General features: G+C 35.9%; 1 protein-coding gene across 6 annotated transcripts in view; it reads left to right on the top strand.

The window, feature by feature from the left end:
• The window catches only part of LOC125654423 (serine/threonine-protein kinase Nek4-like), a 35,414-nt gene extending 19,546 nt beyond the window's left edge, over positions 1-15,868 (top strand). For 3 of the 6 annotated variants that reach the window (XM_048884382.2, XM_056145318.1, XM_048884379.2), the window contains 9 exons: positions 1,822-1,989; positions 3,419-3,473; positions 3,798-3,886; positions 7,589-7,716; positions 8,698-8,870; positions 10,952-11,009; positions 12,154-12,235; positions 13,398-13,415; positions 14,963-15,868. In XM_048884382.2, coding sequence (XP_048740339.2) covers positions 1,822-1,989; positions 3,419-3,473; positions 3,798-3,886; positions 7,589-7,716; positions 8,698-8,870; positions 10,952-11,009; positions 12,154-12,235; positions 13,398-13,415; positions 14,963-15,076 — 885 coding nt within the window. In that variant the 3' untranslated portion in view covers positions 15,077-15,868. Of the gene's footprint in view, positions 1-845; positions 888-1,821; positions 1,990-3,418; positions 3,474-3,797; positions 3,887-7,588; positions 7,717-8,697; positions 8,871-10,951; positions 11,010-12,153; positions 12,236-13,397; positions 13,416-14,962 lie in introns of all 6 variants that reach the window. The other 3 variants (XM_056145319.1, XM_048884381.2, XM_048884380.2) reach the window with 2 other exon arrangements.
• Positions 15,869-16,441: the final 573 nt, after the last annotated feature.

The following is a 16,441-nucleotide window of genomic DNA, read 5'->3' as shown; positions in this document are numbered from 1 at the left end:
CATGTAGGCGTTACTTTCCAAAGGAGGAACACAAGGTCCGATGGTGATGCAGTTATGAAATGATGCTTTTGATGAATGATGCAGTTATTAAGATATTGACAGTGTATTGAATGGATGAGAAATAGTTCAGGTGTTTCTACTGGTAAATGGTGTCGGACAGTCCGCGTCTTCACCCTTTTTTGTAAGCAAAACACTCACATGATCATGTTAATCATTGAAATACAAAAGCACCCAGAATAAAATGCATGTAATTTAACTTTTCTGAAGTTTTAAAAGGATAATATGCTTTGTATTCTAAATGAAGAATGAATGGAGCAAGTTTAGTTTGGGCACTCGAAGCTGCAGGCATGTTGATATAACATACATGTACATTTAAAATACATATTATAATAATGTATATTTGCATACATATACAGTATTTATTAGAAAGGTAGCTCTCAATGTAATGGTGCTGGCTGTGCAGTGATTGAACAATAAAACGATATTAAAATTTGATAAAAACTGAAAATGGTACATTGTAAATAATGTAGCTTAGCATTTAAAATTGTTTTGCCCCTGGGAGCGAATATTGGAAGCATATAAATAATTGCTTTTCTAATTTTTTTTTTGTCTGTTTGTTAATCTGCAACTTTAACCTTCTTTATAACTTGTGAACGGTACTAGATAAAAACTGTTTTCTCGGTGAGCGGAAAGTTCTACTCTTCCTGACTGATAATCAATCAAATATCTGCCATCAGAGGCATACCAATACAAATACTTTTTGGTTTTTTAAATATTTCTTAAAGGAAAGATGGGACTCGATTTTTTTTAATGATAATATACATTTGCAAGTTATCGTAATATAGGACACAATTGAAGAGAGTGATGAATCTATGGGCTATATTCGTGTAAGTAAGAGCGTTTTCCTGTGTGGCTTGAAACAGACATCATCAAATCTGCTTGGCTGTGATATTTTTGTGTTTTGCTTGCTTTTGATTTGACTAGAGATCTAGTGACATTTTTCTGGTGTTTGCTTTTTCTATCGTGACTCCTAGCAGATGGACAGACAAATTGATGTCAGAGATCCCATTGATGTCAGAGATCTCAATGATGTCAGAGATCCCAGTGACATCAGATCTCAATGATGTCGGATATCCCTATGATGTCAGAGATCTCAATGATGCCTGAGGTCCTAATAATGTCAGAGAACCAATGATGTCAGCGATCTCAATGATACCTGATCATTTCATACTGCCCATTAAATTAGACAGCTTGAATTCTTTTCCTCCATATTTGGTGAACATACATCTTGCCCTCCCATTTGATTTTTTTTGAGAGTTTGGTGTTGTGTTGTTACTGTGAAGTGGCTGGTGTTTCTAAGACTTTGCCATTGCTCATTAATTAAATAATTCAAATGCCTCGTAAATGTTAAATCGCTGGAACATGAATTCACGAGTGTGGGCTGTGGATGAATAGTTTTTACATGTATTTCAGTAATGTAAAGATAAAAATGGGTAGCTTTATTTAGTGAACGATGCTTCTCGCTAAATTAGACAATAACAAATTCCTCACATGTATATAAGATAATTATATGTTTTTTATTTCTTTGATTGGCAAGTACAAGTCATGAGCAATATTCATGGTGTTAGCGATACAATTTTATTCATTGGGTACAGCCAGTTTCACCTCAAAAATACAGTAAAACCAATGTTATGTTTTGCTTGTATCTTCCAAAATTACCTGAAGTGGAAAACTTTGTGTATATTTAACATGTTAAAAACTTTTTGAAGTGTTGATTCTGGATCATATTACTGGTACACATGTTTTGTTGTTACTGTGCAGCCTAAACCGGTTGGTAACCCCCGTCCATTGCCCACTCCCCCTAAGGTCAGTGAAAGTGCTGGGATCCCCCTCAAACGACCTACTTATGAGGAGAAGTCAGTGGAAAATAACAAGTCCTCCAGTACCTCCAGCTCAAAAGATGAGTCCTGCGATTTAGAAACGCCCAGGGTGAGTATTTATTTATTTATTGATGTTTTCCGCCACACTCAATAATATTTCAGTTATCTGGTGGCGCCCAGTTTTTATTGGTGGAAGAGAGAACCCAGATACAATGTATCTGGGAAGAGACCACCAACCTTCCGAAAGTAAACTGGGAAACTTTCTCACTTACCGGTGCGAGTGGGATTTGAACCTGCGCCGACAGAGGTGAGAGGCCGTGTGATTTTGAGCGCGATGCTCTAACCACTCGGCCATGGAGGCCCCTGCTGAGGGTGAGTAAGAAATGGTAAACGTCATATAGACAAACACAAAATGTAATTTTTTGTTCCAGGCAAAACACATTTGAAATTAGAATTTTTACATACATTCCACGTGTTCTTTGATATATACAGATATTAAAAAAAAAAAAGAATGTTGATGACAAACTCAAACAAAGACTGCATTTTTACAATCAACGTTAACTGTAATTAGAAATTTCAGTCTGCTGCTTCTATTGCTGCAGAGCGTATCTGATTTGGCTGTTTAGAATCTGCTTTTTACTTTGAGCATATTCATTATATGACGATGCCAACACAATGAAAAGGTCTTCTAGTAAGAATTTCTTGTTTATTTTGACATTCAAGATGCTTTGGGGGGGGGGGGGGGGGACGATTACCATATTGCTGTGAAATTAGAAATTTGAAAGGAGCCAAAAAAAAAAAAGGAATGAAAGGAAATATGGAAAATGGAAGAGAGTATGCAAGTAAACACTTTACAAGAAATAGTTTATAAAATGGAAAGATGTATCAAAGATTAGAACTTGAGGTTGATCAGCTAGGATCTTGTTGACTATTGTGCAATTTTAGGGTGATAAATAATTGGAATTTGATATCTGGTTTCCTGCTGAAATATCATTTGGATACTGTCATGTGTTTAGTGTTAAGTTCACCACAAATTGTACATGGTATATGCCCACGTGCGGAAGACCGGGGTTCGAACCCCGGCCGCGACATACCTAAGTTGTTTTAAAACAGGTAGTGACAGATCCATCGCCAAATGCTCAGCATCAGGTGTGAATGTCACGGGTCCTCAGAGATGACCATAAAAATGGATGTCCCGTGTCATAGTAGTTGTGGCACGCTAAAGAACCCTCTCTGCTCAATGGCTGTAAGCGCCGAGCAACAGCCTAAATTTGAATTCCTTCACCAGTCTTGGTGATGTCTCCATGTGAGTGAAAAATTCTCGAGAGGAACGTTAAGCAAGATACAATCAATCAATACAATATTATGGTATATGAAGTATATTTACTAAAACTAACATTGATATTGAAATACTGATGCATTGCAATGTAATTACCAACTTATATAAACTGTATGGCATATCAGCACATTTTCGCATGGGTTTGTTTTAAGCAATATATATATTCATGTAGTAATTTTTTGTTGATATATTGATTTAGGAACCAAATTTATCTGCACGACAAAGGCGTCGAGAGAAAAATCCTGCAGGATCATGTATGTAGCATCCAGAATAAAATGTATTTTCATGAATTTTCAAAATGATAAAAGTAGAATACATTCAGATAAATATTAAAATACTAGATTGAATGTTCAATAAAAGAAGATCTTTCAAAGACAAAAATACAAAAATTTTGTGCGATATATCTCAATTTTTATTGATAAATGTGTGTATCGTTGTTAATCATTACAGCTAGGTGATTATAAGCAGATTCTGCTGCTCTGTTAAAGAGCATTTTGTCATATTTGCCTTTCATTTGTATTGCATGAGGATAATGTATGCAAATAAGTTAATGTGAAGTTGCTCCGTGGTAATTTTAGCACTGGAGAGACCTAACTCGGCCCGCATTCATTTGAAAGCCCCGTCCCGTCATGAGTCACAGCGTGTTACAAAGGCCGAAAAGAGTGAGGTGAGTGTATCATTGCAAAGTACACACAAGACAGCCTGTTCTTCTCGTCGTTGATTAAACTGTCTTGTCCATTCTACATTGAAAATTGTCTCATTTGAATGAGTTTTGAAGTATTGTGTTTTAGTGGTGGTGGTGTATAATATGAAATACAAATTCTAGATAAAAAGACTTTAAATTTTAGATTTTAAAAGATTTTAAGAATATCTTTCATTTGATGCAAGTCATTTCACATTTTGGTATAACTATTTCAAACCTTAATTAATATTTTATTTTAGATTTTAAAAGATTTTAAGAATATCTTTCATTTGATGCAAGTCATTTCACATTTTAGTATAACTATTTCAAACCTTAATTAATAATGCCAGCAGATTCTGTGTATCGAAAATAATTTACAGATCTAATAGGCAAATTACAAAACAGGTAGGTTACAATGAAGATAGACAATTTCTTCCTGCTTATACTTTAATATCTTTATGTAAACATTATTATTATATAAATAAAGTACATCATGCCTATAGCGAAGTGCTGAGGAGGAGCAATTTTGATTCGTATCAATATAATTCATTATATCCAATAATTTTGTAATAGTACGTTTTCAAACTACAGGGAATGAAAATCTCTTCGCTATAAGCGTGAATTGATTATAAGCCTATTCAATGTAACCATATTTTGCTGTGTTTTCGAACTATCTTGAATTGTGCATTAAATCGTACAGTAAAGTTTAAGCCAATGACTTTATTCTGATTGTGATAAATGTACTTATGAAATGATGATAGGCTTATCGTCACTGGAACGAGCTCTCCACTCCAAACTCAGCACGAACACCCAGAAACGAGTATTACAGTAGACCGTATAGTGAGAACAGTTACACCCCGCGGGGGGAGGTCGATAGTTGGGAATCCGAACCTGTAAGTCACATGATTTGTGTCACCTGACCTCAGATCACGTGGGTGTTGGAGTCCACAGTGCACTAATGAATGTGATAGATTGTAGTGTGAGAGTTTAACTCACTGTGTAATGTGATAGATTGTGGTGTGAGAGTTTAACTCACTGTGTAATGTGATAGATTGTCGTGTGAGAGTTTAACTCACTGTGTAATGTGATAGATTGTCGTGCGAGAGTTTAACTCACTGTTGTCTTCATTAAAATGTGTTTTATGGAAGTGGAAAGTAAAAGAAAGCGGGGCATTATAAAAGAATTAATGTTTCATTACATGAAGCAGACAGTGTTCGAAATTGATGAAAACTTAACATAGACCATGGGTCTATGTCAAAACAAGATGATATGGACTCATCAGATTGGCACAGACCGCAACTAATAATAAAAATATCACAAAGTTAAAACATTGTTATTTACTTCTAATGTACTTAAAAAGCATATTCTCTTCCTATTTCCATAACAATATTATGCATATTCAAAGCTCCCTCCTTGCCCTCCTAAAAATCTAACCCCTCGTGGCCAATCATCCAGTGCTGCTTAAATTCGTGTGTCCTTCCCTTGTGACATTTATGTTTATCAGACGTCGACTGACCAGGGTGGTTATGGGTAACTTTACGTTTTCCTCCTGGCAGAGTGCATTCCACACACTCCAACACTTGCATACATTTTAACAGACTGTCCTTTGGTTTTATAACAAAGACAGCTCATTCATGTTTGGGATGTCTAGTTTATTTATTCATTTGAAGTTATTCGCTTATAGAAGATGGTTCAACTAAACTCTTTAAATGGAACATCATTTATTTATATATCACATGAAAGAATTACGGTCAGTGTAGGTGAGATTACTTGCAAACAACAAATGAACTGGTTAAATGGTAGTATTCAGCATTCTGTGCAGACCGTTCACCATTCCGTGCAAAAATTGTTTCGTACCGTTCCGTGCAAGTGGTGTATAGTACCCTTCAGGGTCTGTATATAACGAATGTATGTAACATAACTTCATTTACGATTTTATATTGTATCTGTATGATGCTGCTGACTGTATATGTTTTCAGAACCACAATGTAAACTAGTTTTTAAACCAATTGTGCTATCCTATATAAATAAAGGACATTCTCATTACTATTATAATTAACGTTTTGAAACAGTAGTGGTTACAAAAGCGCTTAATAGAATATTGGTTTCTCTGAGCGTCCTGCAATTTTTATACCACGATTCAACAAAACTTTATTATATTAAAATATTATTTTCTTATTGATTATTAATTTATTTTTTTTATTTCTTAAACCTAGAAAATCGGCATAGACAATTTAGTCTATCTCAATTCCAATTGTCATACGCTGGTGTCCTTGATATAAACTTGGTCTATCATTAATATCGAACACTGGAGTATATCGGTATATTAACTTTAAATATAGGATACATTTATAACAGTTGGTGCTTTCTAATTTTACATCAGAATTTGTTTTGACTAATATTCAGTGTTTTTTTTATGCCTTTCATGTACTTTAAAAGTGTAGAGCAATTGCATACTTCAATACATGTAGTTTGAAATGGACATTATACATGCAGTGAAAACTGTCTGATCTGTGTTCAATCTGTTTTACCAGACATTCTGATCCTAATTTTCCTTCTCATTTTCATTGTTTTTTACACTGCTTATTCCAACACACTGTGTATTCTGACAAAACAATGTCTTCGGGGCTCAGTGCATGTCAGATTAGACAGGTTTCGCTGTACATGTCAGATTAGACAGGTTTCATTGTACAAGTAAGATTAGACAGGTTTCACTGTACATGTCAGATTAGACAGGTTTCGCTGTACATGTCAGATTAGACAGGTTTCGCTGTACAAGTCAGATTAGACAGGTTTCACTGTACATGTCAGATTAGACAGGTTTCACTGTACAAGTAAGATTAGACAGGTTTCACTATACATGTCAGATTAGACAGGTTTCACTGTACATGTCAGATTAGACAGGTTTCAATGTACATGTCAGATTAGACAGGTTTCACTGTACATGTCAGATTATACAGATTTCACTGTACATGTCAGATTAGACAGGTTTCACTGTACATGTCAGATTATACAGGTTTCGCTGTACATGTCAGATTAGACAGGTTTCGCTGTACATGTCAGATTAGACAGGTTTCACTGTACAAGTAAGATTAGACAGGTTTCGCTATACATGTCAGATTAGACAGGTTTCACTGTACATGTCAGATTAGACAGGTTTTGCTGTACATGTCAGATTAGACAGGTTTGACTGTACAAGTCAGATTAGACAGATTTCACTATACATGTCAGATTAGACAGGTTTCACTGTACATGTCAGATTAGACAGGTTTCGCTGTACATGTCAGATTAGACAGGTTTCACTGTACAAGTAAGATTAGACAGGTTTCACTGTACATGTCAGATTAGACAGGTTTCACTGTACATGTCAGATTAGACAGGTTTCACTGTACATGTCAGATTAGACAGGTTTCGCTGTACATGTCAGATTAGACAGGTTTCGCTGTACATGTCAGATTAGACAGGTTTCACTGTACATGTCAGATTAGACAGGTTTCACTGTACATGTCAGATTAGACAGATTTCACTGTAGTTTCGTATCGGAGAATTTATTTAAATATTTCTTTTAGGAGAGCATGTACAAGGTATACAGTGTAACTATATTTTATTATTTACATGTATGTAAACACTGAAATTTGATGAATTACGTATTGCAGTTGACTGTGATAATTTTTATTTGTAATGTAGTATGGACCAAAAATGTCCAAGTCCAACTCCAAGAGAGTTCGGCAGCCCTCCATCAAAGACAGCTCAAGCTCTGAGGAAGAAACCCTCAAAGAAAACGAAGATTTCAAAAAGGAGCGAGAGAAACACAGGTATAGGATGTACCAGGCCTGAAAACCATAAACTGAGAATAGACGCAAGTCAAAATTCTGATGACTTGTATCTTAGTTAAGATTTATCTATCATGATAAACTGAGAATAGACGCAAGTCAAAATTCTGATGACTCGTATCTTAAGATTTATCTGACACTGCTGGTTTATAAAAAAATAAAATTTAAACTTACGTTGAAAATTTTATTTGTTTATGAAAATTATTTCCAAAGTTTGTAGGATTTGAAATTTAGATTTAGGTCTATTCTCAGTTTATGGCCTTGAGGCCTGACAGTTGTACGTTTGCTGGCAGTTCTACATAATAAACTGACAAAGCAAAACTACAGTAATGAAGGCTTGTGAAATATATTACAAGTGATTTAAAGTAAAACATTTTATATACTAAATTATACTGGAATCTTTCTGAATCGGGGAATTTCATTTCATCAAATTCTAGAGGCACACTGCTTTTAAACGAAAGAAATGATGTGTGATGTGTCCCCACAATCAAAAGAAATTGAACTATGGTGAAGAAGGACAATTTCTCTACCCTCGAATATACTATTTTCCCCCCTCACTCCGCGACAGATCTAAGTTGTTAGAACAGGTAGTGACAGTTCCATCGCCAAGCGCTTGGCATCAGGTGTGAATGTCACGGGTCCTTGGAGATGACCTTAAAAGCGGATATCCCATGTCACAGTAGGTGTGGCACACTAAAGAACCCTCACTGCTCAATGGCTGTAAGCGCCGAGCATAGGCCTAAATTTGAAGCCCCTCACCGGTCTTGGGGACGTTTCCATATGAGTGAAATATTCTTGATCGAGACGTTAAGCAAGATACAATCAATCAATCCCCCTCACTGTGAACATGCTATCTTTTTCCGCGTTAGCAAAGATTTTAACCCCACCCCCTTTGACAAAATTGATTTTGCAGTAAATGATACATAACTTCTAATGAGATGGAATTTTTCTCCTTTTTTTCAGGGAAAATAAAGAAATGAATAACTTTATTTCACTCTTGGATACGACCTTGAAAATGAACAAAGCTGATGACAAATCCGAGGAGGAAGATGTCAGTGAAGATAAAGGTCAGCGCCGGGTCAGTGAGCCGTCCAAACTATCCGACGCTGAAATCCACAGGAGTGCATCACTGCCAAGTAAGTATATCTAAACTATCCGACACCGAAATCACTGCCAAGTAAGCATATCTAAACTATCTGACGCCGAAATCACTGCCAAGTAAGTATATCTAAACTATCCGACACCGAAATCACTGCCAAGTAAGTATATCTAAACTATCCGACACCGAAATCACTGCCAAGTATATCTAAACTATCCGACGCCGAAATCACTGCCAAGTAAGTATATCTAAAGTATCCGATGCCGAAATCACTACTAAGTAAGTACAGGTAACTCTCGAATTATCGCCACTCAATTCATCGCCATTTTCGTTATAACGCCGCATTTTTCTAGGAACATTTTTCCTGTTACTTAAAACTCTCGTTAAAACGCCAAATTCGCTATCGCCATTTGCCATAGTGTTTTCATTACAAAAGTCTATTTCAACGTGTTAATTATCTCGATAAACCGCCATGGGTGCACGTGGTCAGTGAAGCAGTAAATTGGTCATTATCAATCTCCGGCGTACACCTGGACAGAAGGATCCCAGTAATTGTTGTATTGAATAAACAAGAACAATACTCGAGATGAACTGTTGTCAAGTTGTTTATACATCAAAGAAACACATTTCAATTTAGCTATGGCTTCGCCACGAAAGAGGGTCCTGTTAAATTTCGATGAGAAAAAGCAAATCATTACGTACCAAGGACATCATCAAAAATGTACCCATCAGGATATTGCAAATCATTTTTCTGTTTTATGGGAAAAGTCTATATAAAAAGAAGGACAGTGGGCGACATCTTTGCAGCAAAGGATCGCTCACTTACATAAGTATTGTAAATAGAGGAAAGATAACTTACATATAAAAGAACAGTAACTCTATTTCTTCAAGATGGCAGTGATTCAATTCATCGCCAAATTCGTTATAATGCCATAATTTCATAAGAACAAAAGGTGGCGGTTTATCGAGAGTTGACTGTATATCTAAAGTATCCGATGCCGAAATCACTGCCAAGTAAGCATATCTAAACTATCCAACACCGAAATCACTGCCAAGTAAGCATATCTAAACTATCCGACACCAAAATCACTGCCAAGTAAGCATATCTAAACTATTTGACACCGAAATCACTGCCAAGTAAGTATATCTAAACTATCCGACACCGAAATCACTGCCAAGTAAGCATATCTAAACTATCTGACACCGAAATCACTGCCAAGTAAGTATATCTAAACTATCCGACACCGAAATCACAGCCAAGTAAGTATATCTAAACTATCCGACACCAAAATCACTGCCAAGTAAGCATATCTAAACTATCCGACACCGAAATCACTGCCAAGTAAGTATATCTAAACTATCCGACACCGAAATCACTGCCAAGTAAGCATATCTAAACTATCTGACACCAAAATCACTGCCAAGTAAGCATATCTAAACTATCCGACACCGAAATCACTGCCAAGTAAGTATATCTAAACTATCTGACACCAAAATCGCTGCCAAGTAAGTATATCTAAACTATCCAACACCGAAATCACTGCCAAGTAAGCATATCTAAACTATCCAACACCGAAATCACTGCCAAGTAAGTATATCTAAACTAATCAACACCGAAATCACTGCCAAGTAAGTATATCTAAACTATCCAATGCCGAAATCTACAGAAATTTTCACTACCAAATAATTACATCCAAACTGTTCGATGCCGAAATCCACAGGGGTGCTTCACTGTCAAGTAAATATTTCTTCACTGCCAAGTAAATATTTCATTTTTCTTTGCAAAAGATGATAGCTTACTAAACGTGTCATCTTGGTCTAAAAAGGCACTGGCTATATGTCCTTGCCAACAGCTGCATCTCTTTCATGAAATGCCTTTTTGATGCAGGGGTTTCATGTCCACTTCTTAAACTCTCAGTCCTATGATTTTGCAATTTTTTTATCAATTTAGACACCGTTTACCAGTTTTACACTCATTATCGTTTCAAACCTGAACAAAATGTACGACACAAATGTTGCATTATGTTTAGTACATGGAACTACAGGGCTGTAACTCTCGGGGGGAAATATTGGGACATATCAGCGGATTTTCCCTCTGTACTAATATTTCCATTGCAGGTGTGGAGACTCTTTGTAATGCTGACAGGCTGACAACAAGAATTCAGATTCTACACAGGTAGGTAGTACATGTACATACTGTACTTCATAGTAAACACAGATTCTTCACAGGTAGGTAGTACATACTATACTTCATAGTATACACAGGTAGGCAGTACATACTGTACTTCATAGTATACACAGATGGGTTGTAGATGAAAGGTGAAGATAACGAACAGTAATCAATCTCATAACTCCTATAAAGGTGAAGATAACGAACAGTGATCAATCTCATAACTCCTATGAAGGTGAAGATAACGAACAGTGATCAATCTCATAACTCTTATAAAGGTGAAGATAGCGAACAGTGATCAATCTCATAACTCCTATAAAGGTGAAGATAACAAACAGTGATCAATCTCATAACTCCTATAAAGGTGAAGATAGCGAACAGTGATCAATCTCATAACTCCTATAAAGGTGAAGATAACGAACAGTGATCAATCTCATAACTCCTATAAAGGTGAAGATAACAAACAGTGATCAATCTCATAACTCCTATAAAGGTGAAGATAGCGAACAGTGATCAATCTCATAACTCCTATAAAGGTGAAGATAACAAACAGTGATCAATCTCATAACTCCTATAAAGGTGAAGATAACGAACAGTGATCAATCTCATAACTCTTATAAGGAATACAAAAATAAAGGATAATCCGTGGGAGACTAACTATTCTGTGAGAGCCTGTGCCCCTTATAGAATCCACAGAGTGTCAGTCAGTATTGTATTGCTATTGTTTATATTCATGGAAGTAGTACTTGTAGTACTATTTGTAGACATAGAATTTTTTGTTATCGTCTCGCAAATCATTGCAGGAGGGAACCGTTCGTTTAAATGTGTGTAACACTGACCTTGTAGACACTCTACAAGTTGCATTTTTTGCTTGATTTATTTCACACATGGCTTTGTTCTCAAGAGAGGAAGAACCCTATATTGATTTTGCAATATGAAGGGATAAAAAGGTCCAAGATCAAGAGGGGACTTTATAAAAATAAGCCTTTATTGGAAGGGGATGCCTTGTGTGGAGCTCTTATTGAGTGTTAAAATACTCTGTTAAGTGAATCGAGCCGTTTCTTTTATGGTCTAAGTATTGAACGGATACTATCCACAGTGTAATTGCACCAATATCGTGAATTGAGTATGTATAATATTCTACTTGCAGGGACTGTGTTCGTGGAGTTGGATTTGATATTCTACATAAAGCATTCGAGATTCTCTCAAACATTGAGGATGATGAATTAGAGGTAAGCCTTAGCCAGATTAGTTTGATATCTTTTTCGTACACTTAACATTGAAAGCTTTTCTTACATTTCTGGGTTTTGGGAGTCAGTTGTACCATTAGGAATACAGTCTACTCCACTGATATTGAAGTCACTTATATTGAACTATCTGTTATATTGAAGTAAATAACCAAGTAACATTATCATACCCCACCACAACAAAGTTTTTTTTTTGGGGGGGGTGGGGGGGTGGGGGGGGGGGGGGGGGGGGTGAGGGATACTGGAATCATGTCGTCCGTCTGACAGTCCGTCTGTAGACACAATGGTTTCTAGGCTCTAAAGGGTTATCCTTTCCACCTACAGTCACCATATCATACTGGACTACCCATGGGAGGAAGATGTTCCCTATCAAACTTGGGGTCCAAAGGTCAAGTGCACTGAGCACCAAAGTAGCAATATGGTTTCCGGGCTCTAAAGCGTTATCCTTTCCACCTACAGTCACCATATCATACATATGGACTACCCATGGAACGAAGGTGTTCCCTATCAATTTTGGGGTCCAAAGGTCAAGCACACTCCTAGAGAAGACTGGACTACCCAAGGTTTTGTCGTGCCCTTTTTTTTTTACAATCAGGAAAGAGGTAATTTATACCTATTAACAACACCCTTTGGGAGATTGGGGTAAGCAGGGGGTATTCTTAGTGAGAATTGCTCACAGTACCTCTTGTTTAATATTGTTCATCATCAGTTATATTGAACTTCGGAACAGTTCAGGTCATACCCCAGAATTTCAATATATTCAGAGTAGACTGTACGACTTTATCGGTACAATATCTTTTCATATAATAATTATCATAATTGTTAGATTAGATGAAAGTCCATGATTTTCTATGTTTTGTTTTTTTCTCTCTTGTATAATACTTGTAATACTTATCTCAGATTCAGATACATTACTCTTGTTGAATTAAGGCACAAGCAGTGTTAATCAGGATAATGTTTCTGGTGGATTAAATTTTCAACTAAAACGTCTTTTGTCCATAGAGATTTATTTGTTAAAACTTGACATGGAAACTGTAAAATCATGGATGTAGAAGTTTAATGTATTCAGACTGTGCACTGTAGATTATACAACATAGAATTATATCTACCCAATATCAACTTGGTTCCTTTCAACTTGAAATTCTAGGTGGCAGAAAAAGTCTTGGTAATTACTAGTAATGATAACTGCTTTGTTTTGCACTTCTTTTTCAAACGAGTCTGTAGGTCACAATTTCTTCTCTTTCTCCGCTGTCGTTTATTTTATTTCCTTCAAATGGGGCGTAATTGTTTATTTGAATTCGTCCTTTTTCTCATTCAAGTGTAAATGTATATTTAAATACTTTTCTGTGTGTCAAAATAATGCACACATTCTATTAATACACAAACATTGGAGTATATGGACATATTCCATAGCACATGTATATACATGTTCTAAATTAAAGACCATTTCTTACTGATTGATCAATTTCTCAAAGCATGAAAATAAACATATAGAATTAGTAAGTGTATTTCAACAACACAGGCATAATTTGTGTGAAACAAATTATATACCGTATAGCGGTTTTTTCCCCGCGGGTCTACAATTTGGCGATTTGCTGGCTCAAATGTATGCTAATCATTTCAGCGAAATAAATTTTGGTGGAGAATGAATAGTTCTCTTTCTCTTGCAAATACTGAAGTCGCAATTCAGTGCATATTTGGTGAGTGAAATTATAGCGGAAAACTATCTACAATGTATCTGCTGAAATAAGCCAAATTTATCACCCTTCGAAAAAACCCGTTACACAGTATTAAGTATAAAATGAATATGGATTTTCTGAGACTGTCGACCCTTATGAAATGAAGATATCCTGGTTCAAGTGCAGAAATCTCGAAGCTAGATTTGTTCTAGAACCCCGAAAAGAGGGTAGATATGCTTGAATTAGAAATTACGAGATGTACATGTAGGTTGTTGATGGTAATGTAACATTGCTACAGAGTGTAGGAGCATTTTAAATGATTTGATAATCATCATTGCTAAATAAAGTTATCGTCATATTAAAGATAATAATCATCAGCGCTAAATAAAGTTATCGTCATATTAAAGATAATAATCATCAGCGTTAAATAAAGTTATCGTCATATTAAAGATAATAATCATCAGTGTTAAATAAAGTTATCGTCATATTAAAGATAATAATTATAGTAATTTTTCATGAATACAAAACATTATTTTTCACTCTATTCTGTGTACATTTACATGCAGTGTTTGTGTTCATTTAAGCATGCAGTTCTAAGTGTTGTGAAGTGAATTTCAGTTTTAATTATTAATTATCACTGTGGACCATCAACACCTGATTTTACCATTAATTGACATGCACGTTGAAAGTTTTATCGTTAAACTTTACCTTGTACCACCTTCAAGTCTTAGCCATGTTTATAAAATATGTGCTTACAGTTAACGATTTTGTGGGGTACATTTAAGCATGTATATGAAGAAATTAATAAACAGACATACAGTCACTCCCCGTTATCTCGAACTCGATGGGACCGAGAAAAACTTCACGATATCCGAGGATTTGAGATATTGAGGGTAAAATACTTAAAGAACAAGTGGTTGGAACAGTCACTGCTGAATCACTTCGACATATCCGTGATCTTCGAGATATCGGAGTTCAAGATAACAAAGTTCAACTGTAGTTTTAACTTGGTTTTTTGTGTCTTTTTAAACAGCCTCAGTTAGTGGACCTTATGGGGAAGGACAAGTTCGACCAGTATGCAGGGAAAATCTGGCAGCTGAAATTCTGCAATGAGTGTTTTGAGCAACTCCCACATTTACGAAGCTAACAGGAAGAACAGTTGAGCTACTCGTAGCTTCCAGGCAGAGACGTGTAGTGCTGGCACCAGAGCAACCTACCTACTATATTGAACTCAGAAACTCGCAGAATCAGCTCTGCTGGCCTACCTACAATATTGGACTACAGAAACTCACAGAGTCAGCTCTGCTGGCCCTTTGTTGTAACAGTAGAATTATTTAGTAATGCTTGGCATTACGATAATTTACATTGTTTGTGTAATACACCATTTTGACAGATTTTCATTCGAAACACACATTTAGTTGCTTCTCAGGTTCGTTAATTCGTCTGCCTGAACAGCCTGTTTTATAGTGGTGTCTCTGTGCGAATACTTTGACATCCTTTGCCAAATTATCTCTGTACGGCTGTAATTAGTTAAGGTTCAGATTTCTTACGTGGTTGTCAACATATTTAAAATTGATATATACATATTTATATACGATATGGTATGTGTAGATGATTATATGAACTTGATTGGGGTTGTAGATAAGAGTGTGTGTCACATTTTTCAGAAATATTAGTGGTTGTGATTGTATGGGTAACATGTCGCTTTTGAGACAAGTTGATGATCAGGTCTGAAATAAGAAAAGATGAACTTGATATTTATTTTTCAGTACTGAACACTTGTTTATATTTAGATAGTGGTCTTTTTTTCTTTATTTCAGTCAGCTTGTAAAGTCCTGTCATCATAATGTATTCAGTTTCTATTTCTTATTTCTCTCTCTTTATTTTTTTGTATTACAAATGCAAGGAATATTATATTAATAAATTATTGATAAATTTCGTAAAGTGTTCTTTTTGATCATTGGTAACATTTTAACAAGTACTGATACAATGTTCAGATTAACGAACTGATGTATGTAATTGCTAACATTTCCCTTGTCATATTTTTGTCTCCACTGAAAACCATATGCCAGCTGTCTATCAACAATTTCAATTCTCTCTGTAGCGTCACCAAATGTCGTGTCAGCTGTCTATAATCTCAATTCTTTCTGTGATGTCGCCAAATGTCACGTCAGCAGTCAATCGTAACTACTCGACTATTTCCGTAACCGCAAATGAACCTCGTATGTGGATTGACACCATCAGAATCTGTTGCCATGTGTACACGTATACATAAATGTAACTATGACGTCACAGTCGTACGTCACAATATGAAACGCGAGCTTTCAAATGCATTTAAGATATCATACATGTCTATTCTATTGCTATCATTTTCCACTTGTATGTTTATGAATTAGAGTGAATAAGACGTTAATGATACTAAAGCTGAATCTGTGGTGAAAATCTAGATAACATAATATACAGGGATTCGGTTCTGGCCTTTTAACCTCATCCACAGGCGTGCTTCCGGCGA

The sequence above is a fragment of the Ostrea edulis genome, chromosome 7, assembly GCF_947568905.1.
Source record: "Ostrea edulis chromosome 7, xbOstEdul1.1, whole genome shotgun sequence".
NCBI lineage: Eukaryota > Metazoa > Mollusca > Bivalvia > Ostreida > Ostreidae > Ostrea > Ostrea edulis.
The sequence above is the reverse complement of the archived record's forward strand: the minus strand, read 5'-3'. Positions and strand labels throughout refer to the sequence as shown.